Source organism: Helianthus annuus, chromosome 15 (genome assembly GCF_002127325.2).
Source record: "Helianthus annuus cultivar XRQ/B chromosome 15, HanXRQr2.0-SUNRISE, whole genome shotgun sequence".
In the NCBI taxonomy this organism is placed as follows: Eukaryota; Viridiplantae; Streptophyta; class Magnoliopsida; order Asterales; family Asteraceae; genus Helianthus; species Helianthus annuus.
The window spans coordinates 135,036,906-135,064,340 of NC_035447.2; the positions used below are offsets into that span (position 1 = coordinate 135,036,906).

Sequence of the window (27,435 nt, forward strand, 5' to 3'; positions counted from 1 at the left end):
TGGATTCATTCTCCCACAATTTTACTGATGTTTGTAAGGACGTGTTGGTAAGTTTTGGTATTTTAATCCAATACTTAAATGTTACTATAGTAAATAGTGATATAGTTGTTAATTTTACTGTACCTATGTTGATTTCATAATTTTATATGTTTTTGTTCAGCTAATACCCAAGGAGTTAGTCAACGTCATTATTGGAGTTGGTAAACTTAAAGAGACATTTAAGATCTGTGTGAATCAGTGGGACGCTTTTGATGTACTACTTCAACGTGATCCTCTTCGGGATTGTTACTTTATAACCGTTGGATGGGAAAAGGTTGTACACTACATGGGTATGCAAACAGGAATTGTACTTGTTTTAAGATACGTAGCGGATTACATCTTTCTGCTTACTGCCTTTGATTTGAATGGATGTGAGATTGTTGCACCAAAATCCAATGACAGTCCGATAGACGATACTTCCTCACCCAATTTGGAAGTTCCTCATCACCAGTCGGATGTTGAAGAATCCAATGACACATATTCTGATAGTGATGATGTTGTATCGAATGAATCATCCGATGATATCGACGACGAAGATTTTGATGCCGCTGTCTCAGATTATGAAGCTGATCCTAATGGATACCCCTTACAATTCGTATGGTACTGCAGCAAACATTTTGTAAGTTTATTCTGTTAATATATTATTCCTCATTCTTTGGATATTAAATGTTTGTTACAATTAAGCTGTTTTTTGTTACTTTACTTAAATACATTATGTATTTCTTATTAATTATTGGTATTTTATATTTATATTTAGGCGTCTGAATGTGAAAGTAGCTTCTTTATCAAGGATTCATAGAACATTGAAGATGACAGTTGAAAATCTGAATGGAGTTGACACTGTAATTGACTTTCGACGGGAGAAGCATGGCAAGGGATTTAGATACGCGGCTTGTCAATTCACCAAGAAGTTCACGAAGCCCAATGGTATCTACAGAAATATGAGATGCAAATTTGTCTACTCTGAAGAAAAAGCCAAGCTGATCTTAAAGAAAGTCTACAGATAGTTGTGGTTGTTGGTATTATCTCATTTGAGATAAATTATGGGATGGTGATGTATCAAACTTCTATATTTGAAAACTTACGACTTACGAATATTTAAATTATAATCATGTATGCTTATCTTGTTATTTATATTAACTTAAACCTTTGTTGTACATTCTCCATATATTTTAATTGGCTCTTCATGATACATTAAAACTTAAATTATATTCTGTAAATTTATGCACTCAACCTCTATTTAGATAAAGTCTGACAAACCAAAAGCTCTGTCAAACAGAAAATCTGTTCAAGCAAAGTCTGTTGTTCCGAACAACTTTTGCTGATAAACACAAAGACTGTTATAGCAAATAACCTCTGCTAATAAACACAACCTCTGCTGCTGAATATGAATACAAAAGCATCATAAAGCTAACATCTGATGTTACTTAAAAGGCTTTTCTTAAAAGGCTTCAACAAATTTACGGGTGATCATTGTCATAACCTCTCTGATACAAACATCTGACTACAAACAAATTTATGCACTCAACCTCTATTCAGATAAAGTCTGTTGTTAAACACAAAGACTGTTATAGCAAATAACCTCTGCTGATAAAACGACCTCTGCTAATAAACACAAAGAATGTTATAGCAAATAACCTCTGTTGATAAAACAACCTCTGCTGCTGAATATGAATACAAAAGCATCATAAAGCTAACATCTGCTGTTGAAACAAAAGTCTGCCAAACATAACATCTGTTGATCATTTCACAGTATAAATTGCTAACATCTGCTGTGACTTAACAGATGATGCAGTTCAACAGAGGATTTCAAACATCTGTTTACACACGCCTCATGATGAACATCTGCTAATAAACACCGAGACGGTTCAAGCAAAGGTTTGCCAAAGAGAACCTCCACTATGGACTAACAGATGATGCAGTTCAACAGAGAATGTTTAACAGTAGTGCTTTAACAGACCATGATCAACAGATGATAATATAATAACAATAATATTCAAACTGTAGCAATTACATTTTCATAAATCTAACAACCATCATCGAAGTTGTAACAAAATCTAAACACCGATACACTAAACACTATTACATAAGAAAAACTGATACATAAACTGATACATAAATACTGATGTTGAATCCGCTGTAGATACTGAACCACTGTTGTGACTGAGCAGTGGTTTTCCTTTGGTTGATCAGGCCTTAGGTACATAAGTGCCTGTCTTTAACAGCTTTGTCTTCAACAGTGTCCATCTATTCAATTGAGAGGAATCATTACATTACATCCCTGTTGAAAAACAGAATCAATATATTTAGGGGAAAATGGGATTGAAAGATGATAACCCAACAGTGGAGGATCTCATTCAACAGCTCCGATAAATTCAATGGTATTCTCAAACAATGCTTCCTAGATTTTTAAAGACCGACAAAGACCAACAAATGTCCACAGTGATGCTTCTTTAGACATTTGTTGGTCTTCAAAAATATAGGAAACATTATTTGAGAATACAATTGAATTTATCGGAAATGTAGAATGAGATCCTCAACTGTTGGGTTATCATCTTTCAACCCCATTTTCCCTAAATATATCAATTCTGATTTTCAGACCTCCCAAAGCCACCTATCCGCCTCCAAAGAGATCGAGACAGCTTGAAGCACAAGCTGGACTTGCTGTCATTCCACCAGTTGAGTATTTAATCCCAATATATACCAACTGAAAATCAATCTACTGGTAATCACATGGTACACCAATGCAAGCATCTGAATAAACAATAACAAATCAAAGACCAAATCAAAAGCTACAAACATATCAAACAAATTTCATAGAATCATGATTTATTTTAAACACATATACATCTATTTTTAAACACAAACAGACATTACCTCTTCATCAATAAAGTTGAGATCCATTTTATAACCTTGATCACATTCGGAAGCTCGACCAACAAACTCAAGACTTCCACACCAAACAACAAATCCAGCAAGATCTACCTGAAGAACATTTAGCATACAAACTTTCAGTTCATGATAAAAAGAAAAAAATCAAAAAAATATCTATTTTTAAACTACCGTTCGTCTGCATAATATTCAAATCGATATTAAACATGATGAATAAACAGACATCACCAGCTTTTCTAATTTGCATTGGGATTTCTCCTTTTACAAACATATCAAAATCAATCTACTCGTAATCACATGGTACACCAATGCAAGCATCTGAATAAACAATAACAAATCAAAGACAAAATCAAAAGCTACAAACATATCAATCAAATTTCATAGAATCATAAAAGAAATTAGATCACGGATTCTTACCAGATTTAGCGAGAGAAGAATCGATGGAATCATTGGAGAAGATGACGATTTGAAGAAACTTCAATCTGGAAAACACGTAACAAAGCTCAAGAAACCACGAAGAAGAAGGAGAACTGATTACAAAGTGTATTAACAATTACCAAGAAAATAACAATTATGTGATTTATTTAAAACACATATACATCTATTTTTAAACACAAACAGGCATTACCTCTTCATCAATAAAGTTGAGATCCATTTTATAACATTGATCACATTCGGAAGCTCGGCCAACGAACTCAAGACTTCAACACCAAATAATAAATCCAACAAGATCTACCTGAAGAACATTTAGCATACAAACCTTCAGTTTGTGATAAAAAGAAAAAATCAAAAAATATCTATTTTTAAACTACCATTGGTTTGCATAATATTCAAATCGATGTTAAATGTAACTTCTCTGTCGTCTTCATCCTCTTCTCTGTATCTACAGTATTAGAGATAGAGAGTTGAGAGAGAGTGGACAGAGAGATTGAAATGGGTTTTTGAAATTATGATCGAGTTTGGATTTGGGTTTGAATTTATATTTGAGAGAGAGAAGAATTGAAGCTCTGATGACATTAAATGCAAATTACATATCCCTGTGAAGTTTTAAATTTCAAATTACCCTCTCATTTTAATGAGACATCAGTGGTTTGAAATTTGAATGAACATCAGTGGTTTCATAATTGAATTTGGGCCAGACCTTTGAAATTGAAAAGTGGGGCAGTGGTTTGGATGATAGATCTTTGAATTATGATGCCACTATGCTTCCTCTATGGCTGTCAGCTCATCGCAGATGACATAAGAAAAGCCTTGTTGGACATGCTCTCTAGCTGACACATCAGCTTTTCTTATATCACTTGGATTTCTCCTTTTATAGAAAGTATAGATAAATAAATAATAAATTAATATTAAATCTTATCATACTTTAATAAAATATTTTCCTCAAATCTAAATTGTTAGTTTAATATTTTTTTAAAACAAATACCTCTCATTCCTACTTATCTTATAATAAATATATAAATAATAAATTAATATTAAATGTTATCCTAATTTATTAAAAATATAACTTTTTATTAATTGGTATATAAAATTATATTTATTCAACTGGTGTAAAACACGGGGTTTTTAAAAATATAACTTTTTTATTATTTACTTTACAAAGTTACATTTATATAACACGTGTAATACATGAAGTTTTTAAAGATATAACTTTTTATCATTTGCTAAGTAAAATTAGATTTATTCAACACGTGTAATACACGAGGTTTTTAAGGATGCATTTTTTTATTACTTGGTAGATTTTTCAACCCGACTATACACGGGTTTTTTAAAGATACGACGTTTTTAGTATTTAATATACAAATTACATTTATCTAATATGTGTAATACACATAGTTTTTAAAGATATAACTCTTTTTAGATCTATTCAACACGTGTAGCATACGGGCTTTTTAAGGATGTAATATTTTTATGATTTGGTAGATTTATTCAACCCGATTATATACGGGTTTTTTAAAGATACGACGTTTTTAATATTTAGTATACAAAAATAGATTTATTTAATCTGTGTAATACACATGATTTTTAAATATATAACAATTTATATATATATATATATATATATATATATATATATATATATATATATATATATATATATATATATATATATATAATTACATTTATTTAACCCGTACGATATACGGTGTTCATGAAGATATAACTTTTTATTATTTAATATATAAAATTAAATTTATTCAGCCCGTGTAATATACGAGGTTCTAACCTAGTTATATTTTATACAGGATCCTTTCTCTATATATCACATAAAAATATTTATCAGCAACCATATGTCCATCCTATAATTTCTTTTATAGGCCGATAAGAACAAAGAGAGTATAACTTACTTTTTCTATAAGCCGATAAACAGAACCTTTGAATTATATTACTTTTTATAATTTGCATGTAAAATCATATCTAACAGTAATGATGATTGATGAAAGCTACACTTCTAAATGCCCATCAAGCCCCAACCTTTTTATGCGTCGACTGAACTCAGTGGCCCAACTTGCTCTTTAACTCTCGACAGTCGGCCCTATTATTTTAATAACTGGAAAATCTTGGTGATAGTTGGAATCCATAAAGAAAGTTGTGGCTTGGTGTCATTTTGTCGTGTGCCCAATTATTTAAATGTCAATAGTGAATAGCCCTACAAAAAAAGTTATTTTTCCGCATCCTTTATTTATTTATTATATACTTTTTGTGCATATTATGTTAATTCAGTTAAAGAAAATGTGATTTCATTTTTCTAACAAAATGAATATTTATTATAGTTAGTTAGTTAGCTTATATAACTATAAAGAATCTAATAGTTATTATAACTCTGAACGTACATAATGCACGGTTACATATGTGCATGAAGACGAAAGTTGATTAGGGAATTATATATAAAAAAAAAGATAAAAGAGTAAGGGAACAGTCTTAATCTTTCAAAAATTTTGATCCAATGACTCTTGATTCAAGTTTATTAAGTTAAAAGGGAAAAAGAAGGAAATCTAAATGTAAGTTTATTAAGTCAATTTTGTTGATCGATAAAAAAAACTGGTAGATACTCAGAAAATATAGTTGAAATGAGTTTTTTTTAAATGTGTTTTCTTACTAACTTTGGACACAAATAATTATATGTAATAACGATTAATATAATTATTATTTACCGAGTTTGTGTTCTATTATGTGAGAGATTCACAACAAACCAAACCTTGTTCAAAACAGAGCTAAGATGATTGTTCAGGTAGAATCATATCTAACAAGTAGAGTTATATCTAACAATAATGTTGCACTTCTAAGTGGCCCACCAAGCCCCCACCTTATTTGTGGGTTGAACTAACTGGCCCAACTTGCTCTTTCATTTTCGGGCCTCGGCCCTAAAATACTGATTTCTTTTTTTAATCTAGACAACATAATTTCAAATCTAGACAACATAATAAAATTTTGGCACTCTAACGGATGATAGTTGAAACCCATAAAGAAACAATTATTTGTTTTTTTTTTCTTTTTTTTTTTTAACGGCAAATTTGGATCACTGACGGGCCACTGGAGTATCATCGTGTCACCAGCAGAACCACCCGATCATATCCATCTCCACTAGGCAATAATGCCTATACACCAATTCAGGAGGAAACCCAATAAATCTGGGAAAACCTCCCTTTGTGGGAATCGAACCCATGACCAATGGTCATAAGCTTTATCCCACCACCAAGATACCACTAGGCTATAATGCCATGGGTAATTATTTGTTAATAGCCACACAAAGGAACAACAATTGTTTATAGTTGTGTTGTTCCCTCGAGCTTTATGGTTAGAGGGTCCGTTTTATTGAAATGATGTCTTTCAAAAAAAATAGCCCTACAAAAATTATTCTTCCTTATCCATTTTCATAAATTTTATTTTAGTTTATTTTATTTTATTACTATAGAAAACCAACGAGGTATCCACCCAATCAAATCTTGTCACATGTTTTTTTTTCTTTTAATAACATATTTATTTATCATTTAACTTTTTTAAGATAAAAATCTAAATATGCAGTTATGTTATATAAATTTTTATTGCAAACGTAGTTTTCTTCAAAATAAAATATTTTTTGTATAAAAAACTACACCGAGTACCTATACCGTTTATATGCAGTTATGTTATATAAATTTTTATCATTTAAATTTTTAATAACATATTTATTTATCATTTAACTTCGGTGGTCAATGTTTGACGTGCTAACTCCATTGTCCGGTGTTCCATCACCTCTTGGTGACCTGACGTATTTTATGGTTTGGTGATGGTAATGATTCGAAGTATGTCCGACATTAACTCTTCAGGTTGTATATTTTTGCAATCTTGTATTTTGATTCGAAGACTCTGGATTCGAGTTTATTTATTTGAGTTAAATGCTTGGTTGGTCCCTGTGGTTTGCAAAAATTTCACTCTTGGTCCTAGTGGTTTACTAATTACACGCGTGGTCCCAAAACTTGTCAAAAATGAACTCGGTTGGTCCCCAGCCCTAACATCAGTTAAATTTCTCAGTTAATTATGTGTGAAATGACTATATTACCCTTGAACAATTAAAAGAAAAAAAATATATATAAAGCCCACTGATCATCATTATCTTCAACCTCTGTCCCTCAAAAAACTCAAACACCACCACCTCCTCCACCATCACAACCCACAACAACCTGCAACTACCTCCACCACCACCATATTCTTCTTCCTCTTTTTCAAACTATTCCCCAATTATGAACAACCAATTTCCCCAATTATGATTTTAATGTGTCCAACTATGAACAACCAATTTCCCCAATTTCAAACTATAAACAACCAATTCATCAACAATTTCCCCGATTTCAAACTATGAACAACCAATTCAACAACAAATTCAATTCATACATGTTTATATACCTAACAAACTACCAGTCATAATTATTATACATGTTCATCACCGAATTTCGGTGGGGTACTGACTCAAATCTATGGCATTGTTATCGTCTTTCTTGCGAGAATTGGAGCAGAAATTGTGACGAATGAAGGCAGAATGAGGTAACCCTAACCTGTAGTGATGATTGGGGTGGTGGAGTCTTCTGTATATCCGATTGGCTAAGTGGATTGCTTTGGTAAGATAAGGCATTGGTGAGATAAGGTTATGTGTGTGGATTTAGGGGTTTTGTTGGTGGTGATCGGAAGCATAGGTGACGGCAACGATGGTGGTTTAGTTGCAAGATTCTTCTTTGTTTTGCCATAACGATGAAGAAAGAAACAGGGGACATTATCATCATTAATTTAAGATATATATGGTGATGGTGGATGTAGTTGCAGGTTGTGGTGGGTTGTGATGGTGGAGGAGTTGGTGGTGTTTGAGTTTTTTGAGGGACAGAGGTTGAAGATGATGATGATCAGTGGGCTTTATATATTTTTTTATTTCTTTTAGTTGTTCAAGGGTAATATAGTCATTTCACACATAATTAACTGAGAAATTTAACTGATGTTAGGGCTGGGGACCAACCGAGTTCATTTTTGACAAGTTTTGGGACCACACGTGTAATTAGTAAACCACTAGGACCAAAAGTGAAATTTTTGCAAACCACAGGGACCAACCAAGCATTTAACTCTATTTATTTTCAGGGCAAAAGATTAACTTTCACGTTTGCTAACTTACATGCTCTCTTGCTTATTAGTATTTTGCTCTATGGATTAGTATATGTGAAGGGATCTATGTGAAGGGATCAATTTCAGTTTTAAAAGATTAAATCAACTGTGGTGTTAGATGTTGAGGTTAGGTTGATTGTGGCAAGATAAAAAAAAACTTTCACTACTCTCACATTATTATATCTTATTCAAATACCCTTTTTTACTCTCTCTCTCTCTCTCTCTCTCTCTCTCTCTCTCTCTAGTGCTGTAGCTAATTCGTTAAGTATCCCGCCTGGGGAGTACGTTCGCAAGAATGAAACTCAAAGGAATTGACGGGGGCCCGCACAAGCGGTGGAGCATGTGGTTTAATTCGATGCAAAGCGAAGAACCTTACCAGGGCTTGACATGCCGCGAATCCTCTTGAAAGAGAGGGGTGCCTTCGGGAACGCGGACACAGGTGGTGCATGGCTGTCGTCAGCTCGTGTCGTAAGGTGTTGGGTTAAGTCCCGCAACGAGCGCAACCCTCGTGTTTAGTTGCCATCATTGAGTTTGGAACCCTGAACAGACTGCCGGTGATAAGCCGGAGGAAGGTGAGGATGACGTCAAGTCATCATGCCCCTTATGCCCTGGGCGACACACGTGCAATGGCCGGGACAAAGGGTCGCGATCCCGCGAGGGTGAGCTAACTCCAAAAACCCGTCCTCAGTTCGGATTGCAGGCTGCAACTCGCCTGCATGAAGCCGGAATTCTCTCTCTCTCTCTCTCTCTCTCTCCCTCTAAAGAGATCGAGATGAGGGATGTGTGGATATTAACTCTCTAAAAAAAGATCCAAACTTGCTTGATTCCCTCGACAGTCCTTAGGGAGGAGACAGAGACAACATATGTTACTTAGTCGGACGTGTAAGGATCTGTTAACTCTATTTTTTAATAACTTAACATGAGAAAAATCGTTTGATCATATATTTGTGTTCGATTAAATAAACAAACACGAACATATCAATTATATGTATGTGTTCAATTAGAGCATTCACATTCTATCCACCAAATCTTGAGAGATGGGGTTTTTAAATTATAAAAAGTGGTTTAAGTGGTTGTGAGTGGAGGAGAGAGAAAATGTTACTGTTCATCTGTATATTTGGGGGGACACTGTTCACCCTGTATAATTTTTTAATATATTTTAAAAGTGGTTGTGAGTAGAGGAGAGAGAAAATGTAATATATATTGAAAAGGAGAGAGAAAAAGTATTTGTTTTTAGTGGAAATATATTGATATAGGAGTTGTTTTTTAGTGGAATGTATGTATATTTTTAGTGGATTGGATGTGAATGCTCTTAGATAAACAAACATGAACGTACCACCGTTCGTGTTTTTCCAATTCGTTTAAAGCCCATCTGATTTCATAAACAAATGTTGCTTTGTTGGAAGAGAATATTTATCTTTTGATGTGGTTTAGGGCTATGGTCGATATCGTATATACATTTGTATATTGTTTTTATTTTAATTAATTTTTGAATTATGTTTATTTTAATTAACACTATTTTAAGTCAAATAAGTCTTTCATTTATATCGACAATCGCTCGAAGAAAATCCCGATATTGGTATTGTTTCATCTGTTTCCAACATACAAATATTTGTTTGTTATTGTTTCCAACATAGAAATTCATAATACCGGAAAAAAGAAAATAAAAAAAAAAGTTCTTAGAACAAAATAATCAACCCCAATCTGCCTCACCGGAACTCTCCATCTGGATCTTCCGGTTCCGGATTCTTATTCAAGTCGGGTTTCTCCTGTAACCAACAAGACTCCACTTGAGAACCACTCACATAACTCCTCTCTGCATCCACTCTAACCCCAACCTCTATCGCTTTTTCCCTTATGACCGACGCCGACATCTCATCCAACGGCCCATCAACCGCCAACAACTCCGGAAAATTGAACCTCGCCGACGGCCCACGAAGATAAAACATAGCCGTGTCATACGCACGCGCTGCTGCAACCGGTGTCGAATACGACCCTAACCATATTCTGGACCGCTTATTCGGCTCCCGAATCTCCGCCACCCATTTTCCCCACTTTCTCATCCGTATCCCCTTGTACGGACGCTCCTTGTTGTTCTTTCGCTTGCCTGAAGAACAGCTACAGGATTCGTTTGTTTTTCTCTGGATCATGGATTTTGGTTAACTGAAAATAAATAAATACTGAGAGGTTTTGATGTTGGGGTATGTAGAGGTCGGTGTGGGCGTATAAATAATGGATTAAGTGAAAAAGGTTAAACTGGCTGCCACGGATATTGCAGAGGTGGAGATTCTTAATTCAAAATTGGGTCTACTGACAGATGAAAAGGAGGAAGGGGGCATATTGGTGGGGTGAAGTGTGTCTTGATGTATATCTTCATCTCCATTTATTTATTTATACGAAAATGTATATCATCTCCATCTATTTATTTATACGGAAAATATATATGTAGTTAACTTCGGGTACAAAGAGTCTTATTGTATAAAATGTAATTGTCGTATCGTATAAAACGTAAGAAATGCATGAAAAAGCAAAATATATATATATATATATATATATATATATATATATATATATATATATATATATATTCGGGTAGTTCGATTCGATGAACACCCCTAGACTTATGCCTACTTGGCAGAAAAGGTACAATCACAAAAAAAAAAAATGAATGTTAATCGTGACCAATAGAATTCAAGATGTCATTGTTAAAATGATTATGTTCACCAACGGCGATCACACCATATGAAAGTAACATCAACCCTAAATCTCTGCTATAAATAGCCAACTTAAGGTAACATTTTATCCATTCACTCATTAACTCTTATACTCTCACTTTACTTATTGTACATTTATCTATCTTCGAGACTTCGACTAAGTAGTTATTCTCATGCTTAATGATTGTCACAGGAGGACCCCTATTCCTGTGGCGAGACTCATGGTATTCTATTTTGCAGAAGTGATCTCGAAGCCGTCATGCTGGTGCTAGGATTTCCTTCTTCACATCATGTGTAAGTGGATTTACAAGGTTAAGTACAATGCAAATGGTAGATTAGTAGTTTTTGGTGGTACTCAAAAGGCTTACATTACATTGCCACCGTAACCAAATTGAAATGGAATCTATATCAATTGAATGTCAATAATGCATCTCTTCATGATCTTCTTGATGAAGACGTATACAAGATGACTTTGGATAATAATGCTCAACTTGAAGAAAGCTTCACGATAAATGTATGAGAAGTTTTCTATGCTTTGAAATCTAAGTGATGCTTTCGTTCTCACAATGATTATTGCTCATGGGTGCTTCTATTGTTCATGATGTCGATGGTATACTTTAAACCGAAAGCAGCAGTTATTGTAATGCCCGGTTTTTGACCATCCAGTACCACACCCACAACCCGTTTTGAAAAAAAAAGAGTAAACTTCCGTTTTGCTCCCTGTGGTTTGGTCACTTTAATGGTTTTGCCCCAAACCTTTAAAAATAGTCATTTTCCTCCAATAGTTTGCTATGGTTTTTCTATTTTGCTCCCCGCCTCTAACTCCATTCAAATTGTCTGTTTTTCCATTTTGCTCCCCGCAGGGAGCAAAATGGAAAAACCATAACAAACTACTGGAGAAAGATGGCTATTTTTAAAGGTTTGGGGCAAAACCGTTAAAGTGACCAAACCATAGGGAGCAAAATGGAAGTTTACTAAAAAAAAAAAAACATATTCTATTCTCTCTCTTTTGTAACGATTGTGGGCATTTATTATTTTCAGATTACGGGACTGGACCAATCTTTCACCAAATTCTCTCGTTTTGATCAAATCAACGGCTCTCAGATTCTAAATAACATACGAGGCAATTTATGTTGTCATGCAAATGCCCATGCCCATGGCTAAACTGAACAATTCGATGATCAATCAATGGCCTGGAGATTCTGAGTTCCCCCACAAACAAACACCCGCCAAAATCATCCATGATATTCCCCTTTATTATTCATATGCTTTCTCCCTATACATATAAAAACCATCCTCATGGAGAACTCGCCCGAGAATTGCAATGTCAAGGTGGCCTTGCATATCCGTCCTCTCCTCCGCCACGAGTCCCAAAACGGCGGCCGAGAATGCTTGGACGTCGTCCCAGGGACCGCTCAGGTACATTTAACACATTATTATTCCAATTACGGATCCAATGGGTCATTTTTGCCATGCTTGTACCCTCACCTAGGAAGGAATATTCATCTAATCAACCCGGGGGGTCAATGGTGGACCTAATCAATAACACCCAGCGATTCTGGCCAAACCCTGTAAAAACTTTCGTGATTAACCCTTAACCCTAGCTACTTAAAAAAATGGGCCGAGATGGGGTTAGAACCTTTCTACTTAAAAAATTACATATAAAATTCTCAATCCGATAAATTCCGATTGATAGTTAGTATGTACTCCACCGACCGGCTAGCGCCTTATGATCCTTATAACCGTGATTTTTGGTTATTTCCTATAAATTACCGAGGATAATAATCAATCAGTTTGTCAAGTGCAGGTGTTAATGGGTTCACATTCGTTTATATTTGATCATGTTTATGGAGGAGGTGGGTCTCCATCAAAGAATATGTTTCAAGAGTGTGCTGTTCCTCTCTTGGATGCTTTGTTTCAAGGATACAACGGCACGATTATCGCGTATGGGCAGGTAATTTCGTACGCATAAACTTGTTTGTTTTTTTATTTCCTGGAGTTGGCGTAACAATTATTTCGTTTCGTTTGCAGACAGGTTCGGGGAAGACTTACACCATGGGTACCTCCCCAAAAGAAAGTTCCCACACAGGACTTATGTTTCAAGTTATGAACATAATATTTGACAAGATTCAAAAACTGCAACATGAATCTGAATTCCAGTTGCATGTTTCCTTCATTGAGGTCACTTTCTATGTTCATTTACAATTTTACATGCATATATATATGATATATGTATATGTTTTAACTTTAACTAGAGGGTTTGGATTCTAGATTTTGAAAGAAGAAGTGAGGGACTTGCTGGAATCGGGAATTACCAACGGAAATCCTGATAATAAGCATCCGTTACAAATCCGCAAAGCATCAGATGGAGCTCTGAGCCTAAGCGGGTCGACAGAAGTTAGCGTTAGCACACATAAAGAAATGTCAGCTTGCCTTGAGCAAGGATGTTTGAATCGATCAGTAGCGTCAACGGATATGAACAATCAATCAAGGTAACCGATTTTCGTTTTCATGTTGGTTATTCCACAGCAAACGGGATGAATTTCGTGTTTGTAACAGCCGCTCCCACGCAATATTCACCATAATTTTAGAGCAGAAGGATAAAAATAAAGATGAAACCAGTTCTAGCGGGCTTGTTATGTCCGAGGAGTACCGATGTGCAAAGCTGCATTTGGTAGACCTTGCTGGATCTGAGCGAGCTAAGAGAGCAGGTTCGGAAGGGGTTCGTTTGAAAGAAGGTTAGTAGGTTCCGTAGGGGCCGTTTGAATCCTAAAGTTAGGTGAATTTTAAGATTCAGTGTTTCAAGAATCGGTAGGCGTCAGTCGGTCGGTGAGGTACCGACCAGTGATTAATCAGGATTAATAGGGATTAATCGGATTGGGGATTTTATATGTAATTTTTAGTTTTATATACACACCTTTTTATATGTATTTTTTAAGAAGACATGTTTTAACTCCTCGTTGACTATTTTAAAGTAATTGGATGAAATTTATAAGGCTCGGTCAAAATTTGGCCGGAATAGAATCACCGACTATGTAGCACGGGAATGGGTACGGGGACGATACGGATACGAGGAACGACAAAACTCAAAAATCCAAGATACTGGTACGGCAAAAAATATTAAAAAATAGCTATTTATAATTTAGAGTTAAATGCTATTTTAGTCCCTGTGGTTTGGGCCATTTTGCCAGTTTAGTCCAAAGGTTTCATTTTTAACCTGTGGGTCCAAAAAGGTTTCACAGTTGCCATTTTAGTCCACTGGGTTAATTTCATCCGTTTTTTCTGTTAACGAGAAGGCCAATTCGGTCATTTTATATGGCTGAATTGCTCTTTTAGTTAACAGAATTACATACAAAATGACCAAATTGGCCTTCTCGTTAACAGAAAAAATGGATGAAGTTAACCCAGTGGACTAAAATGGCAACTGTGAAACCTTTTTGGACCCACAGGTTAAAAATGAAACCTTTGGACTAAACTGGCAAAATGGCCCAAACCACAGGGACTAAAATGGCATTTAACTCTATAATTTATATATATACTTATAATGTTAGTTTTATACTTTTTATGCAATAATTTATAAACTTCAAATGGCCGTCCCCATTTTCCCGGAAACGTTTGGGGAACGTCCCCATGGCGTTTCCGTCCCCAAACCATCCCCGGGACAAGTACTCGATGATAACAGCCGTCCCCGTGCTTCATAGATCACCGTTGACCGTCTAGCGATTAATCGTCCATTACTCGGTAAACCTCCTATTAGTGATTAATCGGAGCCTAGGCGGGATTTGTACAACCATGTTCGATAGCAGATCTCTCTCTTGGTTTCATCTTCTTCTAATGAAACAGGAATTCAAATCAATAAGGGGCTTCTTGCACTAGGGAATGTCATCAGTGCACTAGGAGACGACAAAAAACGAAAAGAGGGACTGCATATACCTTATCGAGACAGTAAACTTACGCGGTTATTACAGGCTTCACTTGGTGGCAATTGTAAAACTGTCATGATAGGTATCTATCTTCCTAACCCTATTATGTCTCATCCCTATCCTATATTCCCATGATCAGAAAACTGTTACTTTTTACATAACAAGTGCGGTTTACTTTTAGCGTGCGTCAGCCCTGCTGATTATAACGCAGAGGAAACTCTTAATACTCTCAAGTATGCTAATCGTGCTCGCAACATTCAGAACAAAGCTTCGGTAAATATCTTTTTCCTTCACTTAAATTTCCTTTGAGCTATGGTTTTGCTCACATGCCTAATGGAGCTTTTGGCAGATCCAAAAAGAAGTATTTCCTGCTGACACACATAAGTTGAGGCAGCAGTTAAGATTGTTGCAGGCCGAACTTTCTCACAGGAAGGAAGCTGAACTTGTTGAAGTGCAGGTATTATATATGCGTGTCTTCCTGACAGTATTTCCCGCTTAACACGTCTACGTCATCTTGTGGTGTCAAAATACTTGCTTGTAGGATCTTAAAAGAAAAATTGACCGGCTAGAGGCTACCAACTCAGAACTCGTTGAAAAGATGAATGAATATCATAGCAAAAGTGCACGTGTGGAGGCTACTAACTCAGAACTTGTTCAAAAGATGAATGAATATCGCAGCGAATATGCTTTTGTGGAGGTTTCTAACTCAGAACTAGTTCAAAAGACGAATGATTATCGCAGCAAATGTGTGGTTGTGGATCTTCATGACACAGATGCTAACGTACGCTCAGTTGCCCTTTACAATGACAATTTAGTGAATTTACTGATAACCTTTTAACAATCTATGTGTCTATATCTATACTAATGTAATTCAGTGTAAAAAAGCTGTTTTTATTGGGTTACTTGCAGCCTGAGATGAAGCTTCGTGGATCTCCTGATGTGGAAGCACGCGAGCGACAATCAAGGGAGAAAATCATAGCACTAGAGGAAGACAAGAGATCACTGCAGATAGAACGCGATAGGTTGCGCGAAGAAATTGCACGTCTTGAAGCTGCGGAGGTGCAAACGATGAATGCTCAGAATCCTGAGGCAGGTGATTGTGATCCTCATTATCATGCTGACATGGACTTCCTTTTTAACCATCTGCTAACTTATTTAATCAAGCCGCTATACAGATTACAGATTTGGAGGCGAAACATGAACAAGAGATTGAACTTGTAAAGCAAAAATGTCATGATGCAAAGAAACGACTACAAGATGAGCTGCGTGGTATCAAGTCCCAAAAGGTAATTTCTGAAGAAAACGTCGGTTACAGTTTCATGAAGTTCTCAGTGGTTAGTTTAAGTTTCTTGGTATTACAGGTACAGCTACAGCAGAAGGTGAAACAAGATGAAGAGCAATATCGGCAATGGAAGGCCGATCATGAGAAGCAAATGCTGCAGGTGATATATTCCGTCATCAGGGCTTATCAAGAATTTTCAAAGTAATTCTTTGTTTTTTTCTAAGCAGTTAAAGAAAGATAGCAGGAAAAGTGAAGTTGAATTGCAGAAATTGCAAGCTCTATACCAACGCCAAGCACAGGTAAGGGTATAATATTACTTATAAATGTGCCTTAGATTCAAGATATCTTTATTGATATCATATCGACGATTATTATAAACCCTATGAAATCCTGACGTCCTGTCACCTCACTCTTTCACTACAGGTTCTTCAAAGGAAAACAGAAGAAGCTGAAAGAGCTACCAAAAAGCTAAAAGAGTTGCTTAAATCACAAAAGCTAACCACAAAGCAAACCATACGCCGTGAAACTACTGGTAAATAATTATCTCAATATAACTTTTGTCCACAACCCTCTCTCCTACTTGTACTAACTTCATTATCTCACCTCTCTCTCTCTCTCTCTCTCTCTCTCTCTCTCTCTCTCTTTTAGGTCAACCAAGAGGACAAAACCGGTCCGGACAGGTAACTGTAAACCTTCTGTTCCCGCTAATATATCATCTCTTTTAAGAAAAGTTTTAATCATATTCCATTTGTAGATCAAAACTTTGAAGAGATGGCTTGATAATGAACTTGACAAACTAATGCATGTGTATAAACTCCGCATGGACCATGAAAATCGAACTTTGAGCCATGCAAAACTTAAGGAGGACTTGAGTTTTCTGAAACAGCAGGATAGAGCTTCTTCTCGTGGACGACCCGCACCTCAGAGGTATATATAAATTTGTTTTCAAAATATGTTGCATACTGGGTAATGGTGTTGAATATGGTTTTTGGTGTAAGAGGGCCTTCATTGTCACCAAACACGCGAGCGGTTAGGATTGTTTCACTTGAAAGCAAGGTGAAATCTTCTACGGAAGCTCTTTCTAAGCTATCTTCGCAGATTCAAGAGGCAGGGCGGGGACACGATCCTGCCTCTGCTGGAAGATGGAAAGCGTTACACTCTCTAGGAGATGCAAAGGAATTGCTTCAGCACTTATTCAGTATCGCTATCGAGGCAAGGTAAAAATAAGTACATTACCGCGAATTCTAATTTTCTTTTGCCTACAAAATACAAATATGTTTGTACTACCAGACGCCGGTTGTTGGAAAAGGAATATGAAGCCAAGGACAGACATGCTGGTTCAACACAAACAGCCTCTATCCAAAAATCAAGTTCGCTAACAAACAAGTTGAAGGAAATCGAAGAACGAGGTGTGAAAACCGCAAGGGATAAGACGCCTTCAAAGAGATCAAAAGGATTAGAGCTGCAACCTCTTACAATCGGCTCTGCTCCTCTAAAGGTAGAAAACCATGTTCATTTCTTTTTCGTTAGCTTTATGGCTAAACAAACCGACTTCCTAATTGTCTTTTATTAATTACTCGAATTGTAACAGGGAAGGGCTACAACTTCGTTAGATATTTTCGCAGATATGGGTTTGGAATCTCCATTGCCGTTCCCAGAATCAAGGCAACTTGACTCTAAAGCAGGAATCTGCAATAGGCCACTCAAAGTGGCTTTTAAACAAACACAAAAGGTGAACGTTTCGTCTGTCAAGATTTGGATTACATGTTACCAAAGAGTGGATATGAGTCTATAACTACTAATTTTGGTTGGTACAGATGATACCAATGGCACATGTGTCGATGAAAAAGTTGCCACTCGGTGAACAGAAGGGAAAAATCTCGAGGTGGAGGCGAAGTCATGATGAATGGCTGATACAGTTCAAGTGGAAGTGGCAGAAACCGTGGAAGCTGTCAAACCTGATCAAAACCAGCGATCAGGTCAGAAACAGTGACGATACATTAAAGGGTCAAGATTTGTCTCTCAGGCTTGGTCCAACCACATGAGTAGTCTTCTCCTTGCTAGCTTCTACCTCTTTAAGGTTGGTTATCTTTCTTCCTTTTGTTCACAAATGCCAAACTAGAAAAATATCGACTAAAACGGCTGCCACATGATCAAATAAATTAATAAATTTACTGGAAATTTCCAACAAATTAAACTGATTTATTGTATTATACCGTTACAGTAGCATCCGATATTGTATCATCAACTTTAACCTAAATTATCATAACATGTTCAATTTCCATCAGGCCGATCGGGATGATGGTTTTATCTTATGATTTTACTTGGAACAATCAATCTTGTTAGAGGTTTTAAGGTGAAGAGGAACAGAGATAATTGAGGTTAAACATACATGTTACAAATTTAAAGGAGACATTGCATCAGAGTTAGGATCAAAAGAAAACCGAAAAAAAGGTAGCTGGATAACTGATTTGTTAAGTTTTTAGTAGAATATTATTTGTAAATAGTTTTTTTTTTTCAATTGGTGAAGGTTAGCAAAATTTTGTATCATTTAGTTCAATCCCAAAGAAACGGGATTCGAACAATGTATGTATTTCCTTATCTCAAACATGATTTTACTGTCTTTTAAATCTCCTAACTGCCACGAGTCTCCTCGATGTAGACAAGTACGAATTTAAATACGAGTTATGACTGATTAAAACATAGGAATAAAGATAAGAGTGTATATATAACAGAAACTGTAGGATCTTACTTTAAATATCAATACTTAATCTTCACAGCAGCTTACCGACGGTAGATGACACGTATGGATTCACGAATAACCAGCATTCTCCTCTGGACCAGCAGCAGATTGTACAAAAAGCGTTGACTTCTCACTATCGTTCTGTGGTTGCATGTCCAAAAGTATAACCACAATTGACAATAATGTAGCCATTTCCTTGTAGCTTCTTCTCATGCTTAGCGGTTATGAATATACATTATACGTGTAATCATTGTCGGTGGTCATACAGGCAGTCTCCTTAATCTCTTGTAACATCTTCAAAACTTGTGTCATTACGGGCCTTTGTTCGGGTGATGTCATGCTACAAACAGCTGCTACTTCAACAAGCATTCCTAGCCTATTATCATGTGGCATGTCATCATTCTCCCTCATTGCACTCACCCATTCAGCCATATCCTCGGGGACTAGGTGTGGATGCTGGGAAGGAGGCCTACCCGATAGAAGCTCTAACAAAAGGACTCCAAAAGCATAAACATCAGATTTGGTCGTGGCCCGGTTGTACGATTTTCTTAATTCCGGGGCTTTGTAACCCGTGGGAATGGATTCATCCATACATGTGGGGTCCGCAAGGACCAAGAGGCAGTAGTCGGTGAGACAAGCCTCAAAGTCGGGACCGAGTAGGACGTTGGATGATTTTAGGTTGTTGTGAATGAGTCTGGAGGCTTGGTGGATGTAAGCAAGGCCTAGTGCTATATCTTCAGCAATCTTCAAACAGGATGTCCAGTGCAATGGTTTTGCCCTTGTTGATCTTGACCCTGTTCATGTCATTAAATATATAAAATGCACCAATAAGATTAAGCCGTCCAAAATACTCATAACTCATTTTTATCCCAACCGTTATCTAGGGTAAAGTTCTTGTACAAATAATCTTAACATACTAAACATACAAATTGAAGGAAAACTCAAAAAGACAAGGTGGCATTTTTGTAATTATCAATAACTATCAAAGTTACTCTACAAATATACCTAAAAAAACCTAACCACTCCCCCCACTCCCAAAAAAAACCTAACCCCCCCCCCCCCCCCCCAAAAACCTAAAAAAACCTAACCCCCCCACCCCCCCAAAAAACCTTAAAAAATCTAAAAAAATAAAAAAAACACACAAATTATTTTATTTTATTTTTTTAACATTTTTTATTAAAAAATCGCTACTTTTAGTAGCAGCAAAAAAAAATTTTTTTTTTTTTTTTTGCTAACGAAATGTAGCGATTTTTTAATAAAAAATGTTAAAAAAAAAATTTGTGTTTTTTTAGGTATTTTTTGTTGTAACTTTGATAGTTGGTGGTAATTACAAAAATGTCACCTTGTCTTTTTGGGTTTTCCTTCAATTTGTATGTTTAGTATGTTAAGATTATTTGTATTTGATCTTTTGCCCCGTTATCTATCATGAATGGGGTGAGCACAAAAAAACCGAATTACCTAACTGAAATATGCGATGCTTTTTTTATAACTGCTTTTATGGTTCAGTTATGACCATAGTTATTAAAGGCGTGAGGCGCACTAAGGGCGATTTGTTGGGCCCGGGGCCTTATTTGCGCCTAGGCGCGCCTGGGCGCTCGCTTTAATAACTATGGTTATGATAAAATGTTAATATGTCGGAAAAGTTGTTATATGACAAGTAACATATTAGTTGTCATTTCTTCTTACGGTTACCGATTTAACCGAACCATCTTTTCAAAAAAACCAAATTAATCGAACATTTGTTTTCAATAACCAAATTTTCCAACCCTTTTATAACCACAACCGATCGGTTATCAAATTCTAAATCTAAACAACGAAGCATCGGTTAAAACCAATAACCAAACTGATCAAGATCACCCCAGTCACGATGACTTCATGATTACTAGTCAACACACTTGCCAGTGAACCCATGCCCCTCCACTTTTCCAATAAAGTTCACAGGCTTTTAAGTAACCGAGTCAAACTCAGTGAGTGAACTCACACGAAACACCGGGTTCAAAACAACAGTGAACTCACCATGAATCAGGTTAAACAAACTGCCATTTGCTTGATAGTCATAAATAACAAGCCTCTCTTGATTCGCCTGAAAGTAAGCCCTGACCGGAACCAAATTTGGATGCCTAAGCCTCCCAACCACCTCCAGATGCTTCTCGAAACCTTCACCGGACGTGACCGCCGTCTTCCCGGCGTCAAGCCTCTTCACAGTCACCGTCACCTGGTTATCCATCACTGCTTTGTACGTCGTCCCGATCGTTCCTCTTCCTAACAACTCCGCCGATGCTGACATCAGCTGTTCCAGTCCGTACACCGCCGTATCGCCGTCGCAAAATATCAAATCTCCGCTTCTCTCACGGTAATGTTCAGGTAATTGCACCTTCTGATCTTTAAGTTCAACTTGTTTGTTAACAATTTGCACTGTGTTAACCGTATTGTTCGCTGAAATCGCAACAACCGCGTTTCCGTAACCGTTACCGTTTCCGTTACGGTTGCCGGTTCCGGTTTCGTCTTCTGCATCGGAGCTAAACGCAACTGATTTCGTTCGATTTCGATAACTTCGTTGATTCCAAATCGCGAAAATCAATAAAACAACTGCTACAACAGTTAAAACCGCTATTATAAACCCTAGGATTATTCCGACTCGCTTATGCCGCCGCGTAGCCGGCGGAGACACAACCAGACCTTCCGATTCACCGTTCTGCACCACCGGCACCGGAGCCGTACCACCGGAACCACCAGAACCACCGCCGGAAGCAGCATCAAAAAACGGAGACTTCGAATCACAAATTTTGTTAACAATCTTCCCGCAGAGGCTAGGGTTTAGCAAGTAAGAGGAAATGTCAAATCTCGAAAGCGCCGGCGTCACCGGCACCGGACCGGTGAGGTTGTTGGCAGAGACGTTGAAAGCCTGGAGAACGGTTAGGTTGAGAGCCGGAATGGAGCCGGTGAACCGGTTCCATTCCAGCCGGAGAATAATGAGCCTGTCTAGATAGTTAAGTTGAACCGGTATTGAACCGGAGAGATTGTTGCGAGCTAGATTAAGTGACTGGAGCTGGTGGAGTGAGGTTAGTGAAACCGGGAAGGAGCCGGAGAACGTGTTGTGGTCAAGAAACAGGGTCTTGAGGTTGATGAGGGGTGAGAGGTTTGGTATGGAGCCGGTTAGGGAGTTGTTACGGAGGCTCAGGACACGTAGGTTGGTGAGTTGAGACAATGTGTGGTCGGCGAAGATGCCGGTCAAGCCGTGGCTTTGGAGGACGAGCCGGACGACTCGACCTTGGACGCACTTGACGCCTTGCCATTGGCAGTGGTTGAGTGGGTCGGTGAGGGTGTAGAGTAGGGTGTTGGTGGTGTCGGCTCTTTGTTTGAATTTGAGGAGGGAAACGGCGTCGTTTGGAGGGGTGGTGGAGAGTGTGGTTTGGAGTGAGAGGGTGAGGATGAGGATGAGAGAGAAGGTGGTGTGGTGGTGGTGGTGGTGGTGGTGGTGGAAGGGTTTGGGTAGGGTGTGCATAGTTGAGTGGAGTGGGAAAGAGAGTTGAGAAGTGAGTTGTCTGTTTTTGTTTGCTTTCTAGCAGTACTTGATTGAGTTTTTCATCAGACAGGGGGACATAGTAACACGAACGAAGGTTTAGGAAATGACAACAAATATGGAAGATTTTAGTTGTGGGGTGTAACTAGCTGCGTTGTGTGGATGGTAATTTATCAATCCTTAAGGTCTTGCGTAGTGGGGCGCGGCCAAGGGCCATAGCGCCGCTATGGCGCCGCCCACACCGCCCCCACCGGCGCTATGAACAAAAAAAAGGGATGCAGCGCTATATCCATGGCGCCGCTATGGATGTTCTTTTCAAAAATGGACCAATCAAATTCAGTTAAGGTTTTTATAATTAATTAATAAAATTGAAAATTAATATTTAGGTAATGATGGGTAGGGGCTTTATGACTACGGGCTCTAGTGATATAACGCCCCATAAAGCCCCCGTGTGACGTGGCACGACACGTGTCGCATAACGCCCCACAAGGGGCTTTATGACTACGGATGGCCTAAGAGATGATTCGTGGATAGATTTTGCAATTTAAAAGAGGGCTGCAGTGCAATTTGTTACCTGTTTATCTGTCATTTGTTTGTAATAGAGGAAATTGCTAGTTTTGTCTTTTATCTATATACTTAATTTCAAGTGATGTCCTTTGTCTTTAAAATTGATGAGTTTTGTACTTAATGTTTTAAAATGGTACGTTATGGCCTTTAGCCTTAACTTAGTTTATTTTTTCAGTTAAATTTGTTCATATGCAAGTCACATCAGGGTATAATTGTCTTTTTACCATATTGTTTAAGAAAAAACATCTAAAAAAATTATAACAAAATTATATACCTCATTCTCCCTCCAAACAAACATTTTCTCTCTCTACTCCATCTCTAAACAAATACTTTCTCTTTCTACTCCATCACTCCTTCTGTACTTCCAGCACCACCACCTATTTCCACCACCGCCATCACCTCCTTGCACCGCCACGATCACCTCCTTCCACCACCAACACCCCTACCGGCCCCATCGCTGCAACCGCACCATAACACTATCACCATCCACCTGCATATCGCTTGGGTTTAATTGCTACAATATTTTAAGATCAATTTCTAAACTAATGGCATTTAAAATTGACAGAATACTTCATATTCCTTTCAAAGTAACCAATGGCATTTCATCAAACACTATATGTGCAATCGTATAAATGTACTAACTAATTAAGAAGATGACTAAGAGATGGAGCTGACGGACGGCAGCTACCTTGGTAAGTGCATGCCATTATCTCCACCCATAACACCATCGTCATCCACCCACATATCTGTAGTTGTCGGAATAGAGAGGGCGACCAGAGGAAAGTGTGACTGTGTGAGCGTGTGTGGGTTTCCTTGAGAAGAAGAAAAAGATGAATGTGTATAAAACTATAAATTGGGGGAAAATGGGAAATGGGGATAGTGGGTAAAATGACTTATTTGTCCTCATATGCAAGTCACATGATCAAATTTAACAGTAAAAATAAACTGGGTTAAGGCTAAAGGGCATAACGTGAAGTATTTTAAAACATTAAGTACAAAACTTATCAATTTTAAAGAAAAATGACACCGCCTGATATTTGGTATATTGATAAAGGACAGAACTTGTAATTCACTCTTTGTAACTGTAACGCCTCGTTTTTCGCAGCTTTCCATTTTTAGTAAGATTGTATCGTAATTCTATTTTCGGAAACTCGTTCCTTTGTAATCATATCTCATCTTGAATCGTTGTAAATCCGAGACTTCGATCGTAATGAAATTGATCTTTATGTGGAATATACATTACTTATACATGTTTATACATCGATTCATACACACGTTTATTAACATAGTTCGTATCATAAATTAACACGTAAACAATTCTCGTGTGATCGTAATTCATAAAGCATTTCATTCATACAAGATACTTGGTTATTCAATCGCGAAAATTATAATCATTCGACGCTTCATTATAAATTTCACCCTTGTTATCTACTTTGTGACATTAAACTTTTATAAACTTGTTCTTTTTACCAAGTAAACACTAGCATATGATGTCCATACTTCAAAAATATCATGTCACACCTTAATATATGTTAATTATATAATAAATGGCATCAAATAAACAAATATATATCATTTAACTAACAAAAATAAAATAAAATAAAAAGTGGACAGCCCCCCTTGGGCTGGGTTTAGTGGCTTGTTTCAAGGTTAATGACCCACTAATCTTGTCCAAAGCCCAACCCATTGAAACCCTAATCCCTTCCCTATATAATGAACACTTCCCCATCCTTTATCCCACTTTTACAAGCCTCCAAACACTTCAAAAATCCTCCCAAACTCAGCTGAGTTTCAGCAATATTTCAGAAAGTTCCAGCCATAAAAAGTGAGTTTTAATTCAATTCTACTTCAATTTTCTTCTCATTTCTTTCTTGAAAACACTTGGATAACCTCTAGGAAGGTTCTCACAAGTTTGCTTGGGAAAACTAAGGTGAAACCTCACCATTTTTTAGGTCCAAAGTGCACTTAAATTCTGCTCATTTTTATCTTCATGTTTTTGAAGAAAACTCATGTTTTTTAAGAAAACTCATGTTTTCTTATACATTCCTTTGTCCTTATGCCACTAATCAAGACTATGATTATGTGTGCTTAAAAACAAGGTTGTAACATACAAATTCAGAGGTTTTAATCCTCTAAACTTTCTGTTTTTAAAAGGGTTATAACCCACAAGTGATGAACAAGTCTTGAACTTGAATATGTGTGATTATTTGGATAGCTTGGGCTATCCTACTTACAAATCCACACATCACTTGATGTATTCCTTATTAGCTAGTGTGTATTTCATTTCCGTAATAATAATCCATTCAGGACCATCCTTGTTGTCTCATGGCAACTTGTGCATTGGTGAATACAAAAGAGGTTTTAAAATGGAAGATTTATCTTCCTACCTCTATGCATGACTTATATGATAATCTTTTTATACTTGATGGACTAGAACTTATAAATTATACTATATAGAATATATAACACTTATAGTAACCGAACCTTTGATGATAACCTAATGGTTATTTGTCAAAATACTAAGTTACATCATCTAAGAACTTAGTACTCGTTACGATTCTAATGGGTACTTTAACCCATGAAAACATTCCAACCCCTATGGGTTTCATAGTGTCAAAAACGAGTATTAGGTGCTAGATGGTTATTTTCTCATATACTTACTTACGATATACTTTAAATTCTGAATTCCTAATCTCCTGTTATCTTCCAAATACTCATACACCTACGTTTCCTCGTGTAGAAGGACTTGGTGTTTCATCCTCCAACAACCAACAAACTCCTCACGGATTAACAAGTGGAAGCTTGCAAAAGCGTGAGTACACTTGACCCATTTTCATTTTAACACTTTTGTGTGCAATATGTTAACCTTATAAAAAATTACAAATACTTTATTCTTTATGCAAATGCACGAAAACAATCCAAATACATGAATACTATGTTGTTATACTTGATGCATATACTTGGGTGATTCTTATGTGATAATATAGTCATTAGCTTTATACGAGCCTCCATTTAACATGTATAGCGCTATAGGATTAACGCACCACCTGTGAACGAGAGGTCATGTTAAATTTCATTCTTTATTGCGTAAACAAAGAGTTGACTAGAAATATTGCATGCCATGTTATGTTGATCTTGAATAACCTAAGTTTCCATGTGGATTCGTTTTAAAACTTTTATACTTATACTTAAACTTGTGTACTCGCCAATACATTTTTGTGTTGAACTATATTTTGTTAACATGTTGCAGGTTGATGATGTTGAATACGATGAAATCTAGTAGGGACGACACTAGAAACGCACTTGAAATTACTAGAATTTGTACTTAAATTGTTGAACTTGTTGTTTTGTTTTTGATGTTGTATTTGATTTTCATGTTGTACTTGACAATTTTATTATGATATGAAATTAATTTTGAATTAAATATCGTCGCAATAGTATTATGTGTAATGAGCAATCTATCTTTGTCCCACTCCGATGATTTCGCCATTGGTTGTGGTGTGACAGATTGGTATCAGAGCCATAACTATATGGAATTAGGTAGAATTTCCATGTTCGACCTAGTCTATAGTAGGTACCTTATTTTTGACCAATCTTGTTACATGCTTAAAATGTTTATTCTTCCTACCTAGCTTCTTTCTCTTATTTTTGGTCTTAATACTTACATAATGTCTTTCCTAAGACATTTTACACAATACACTTGAAGACTTGAAGACACCCGTAATACAAACGAGACGAGTTTACCAAAATAGGCGTGAAACCCACAATTTGGTAAACGACTCTCAATACGCTTATTCTTTATTTTGCACGAAATTACACCATTAAGTTAGGAGTGAAATCCACATCTTAATGGTAAATTTCCAATTCAAACTCTAGTGGACCCTCGTCAAAGTGTCGAAATTATATTTTGACCCGACGAGTACCAACCACATTAGGGTACGAAATCGTCAAGTTAGGGGTGAAACCCGCATCTTGTCGATTAAGTCCCATTCCTCGATTTTCAATCTCGCCAAAGTTTCGATTGTTTCGATCGATTAGAGACGTGTAGTAACTGGAAGGGTAAGATACCGTTAATCGCTTCTCGACGAGCGTATCTTACCTATAGGCCAAAGCATGTTTCT

General features: G+C 36.8%; 3 protein-coding genes and 1 long non-coding RNA gene across 4 annotated transcripts; 2 read left to right on the forward strand and 2 right to left on the reverse strand.

Annotated features, from left to right (window-relative positions):
• Nucleotides 1–10,116: 10,116 nt before the first annotated feature.
• Nucleotides 10,117–10,935, reverse strand: LOC110912541 (ethylene-responsive transcription factor ERF011). The gene has a single exon (XM_022157294.2). The coding sequence runs from the start codon at nucleotides 10,710–10,712 to the stop codon at nucleotides 10,272–10,274; it is 441 nt and encodes a 146-aa protein (XP_022012986.1). The 5' UTR covers nucleotides 10,713–10,935; the 3' UTR covers nucleotides 10,117–10,271.
• Nucleotides 10,936–12,332: 1,397 nt separating this feature from the next.
• Nucleotides 12,333–19,105, forward strand: LOC110914253 (kinesin-like protein KIN-4A). The gene is made up of 21 exons (XM_035984468.1): nucleotides 12,333–12,695; nucleotides 13,084–13,230; nucleotides 13,308–13,457; nucleotides 13,548–13,768; nucleotides 13,836–14,014; nucleotides 15,120–15,281; nucleotides 15,381–15,472; nucleotides 15,549–15,656; nucleotides 15,741–15,980; nucleotides 16,109–16,288; nucleotides 16,375–16,485; nucleotides 16,561–16,641; nucleotides 16,709–16,780; nucleotides 16,905–17,013; nucleotides 17,130–17,161; nucleotides 17,236–17,408; nucleotides 17,480–17,698; nucleotides 17,772–17,979; nucleotides 18,073–18,213; nucleotides 18,299–18,561; nucleotides 18,770–19,105. Exons 1-20 carry the CDS (start codon nucleotides 12,576–12,578, stop codon nucleotides 18,524–18,526), a joined length of 2,973 nt encoding a protein of 990 aa, XP_035840361.1. The 5' UTR covers nucleotides 12,333–12,575; the 3' UTR covers nucleotides 18,527–18,561; nucleotides 18,770–19,105.
• Nucleotides 19,080–22,883, reverse strand: LOC110912542 (probable inactive receptor kinase At5g67200). Its single transcript, XM_022157295.2, has 2 exons — nucleotides 21,241–22,883; nucleotides 19,080–20,018 (listed from the first exon to the last, which is right to left on the reverse strand). Exons 1-2 carry the CDS (start codon nucleotides 22,727–22,729, stop codon nucleotides 19,447–19,449), a joined length of 2,061 nt encoding a protein of 686 aa, XP_022012987.1. The 5' UTR covers nucleotides 22,730–22,883; the 3' UTR covers nucleotides 19,080–19,446.
• A 2,078-nt stretch (nucleotides 22,884–24,961) lies between these two features.
• LOC118487207 lies at nucleotides 24,962–26,732 on the forward strand. Its single transcript, XR_004880779.1, has 3 exons — nucleotides 24,962–25,139; nucleotides 26,055–26,126; nucleotides 26,565–26,732. It is a non-coding gene; the product is annotated as an uncharacterized LOC118487207 (long non-coding RNA).
• The last annotated feature ends 703 nt before the right edge of the window (nucleotides 26,733–27,435 follow it).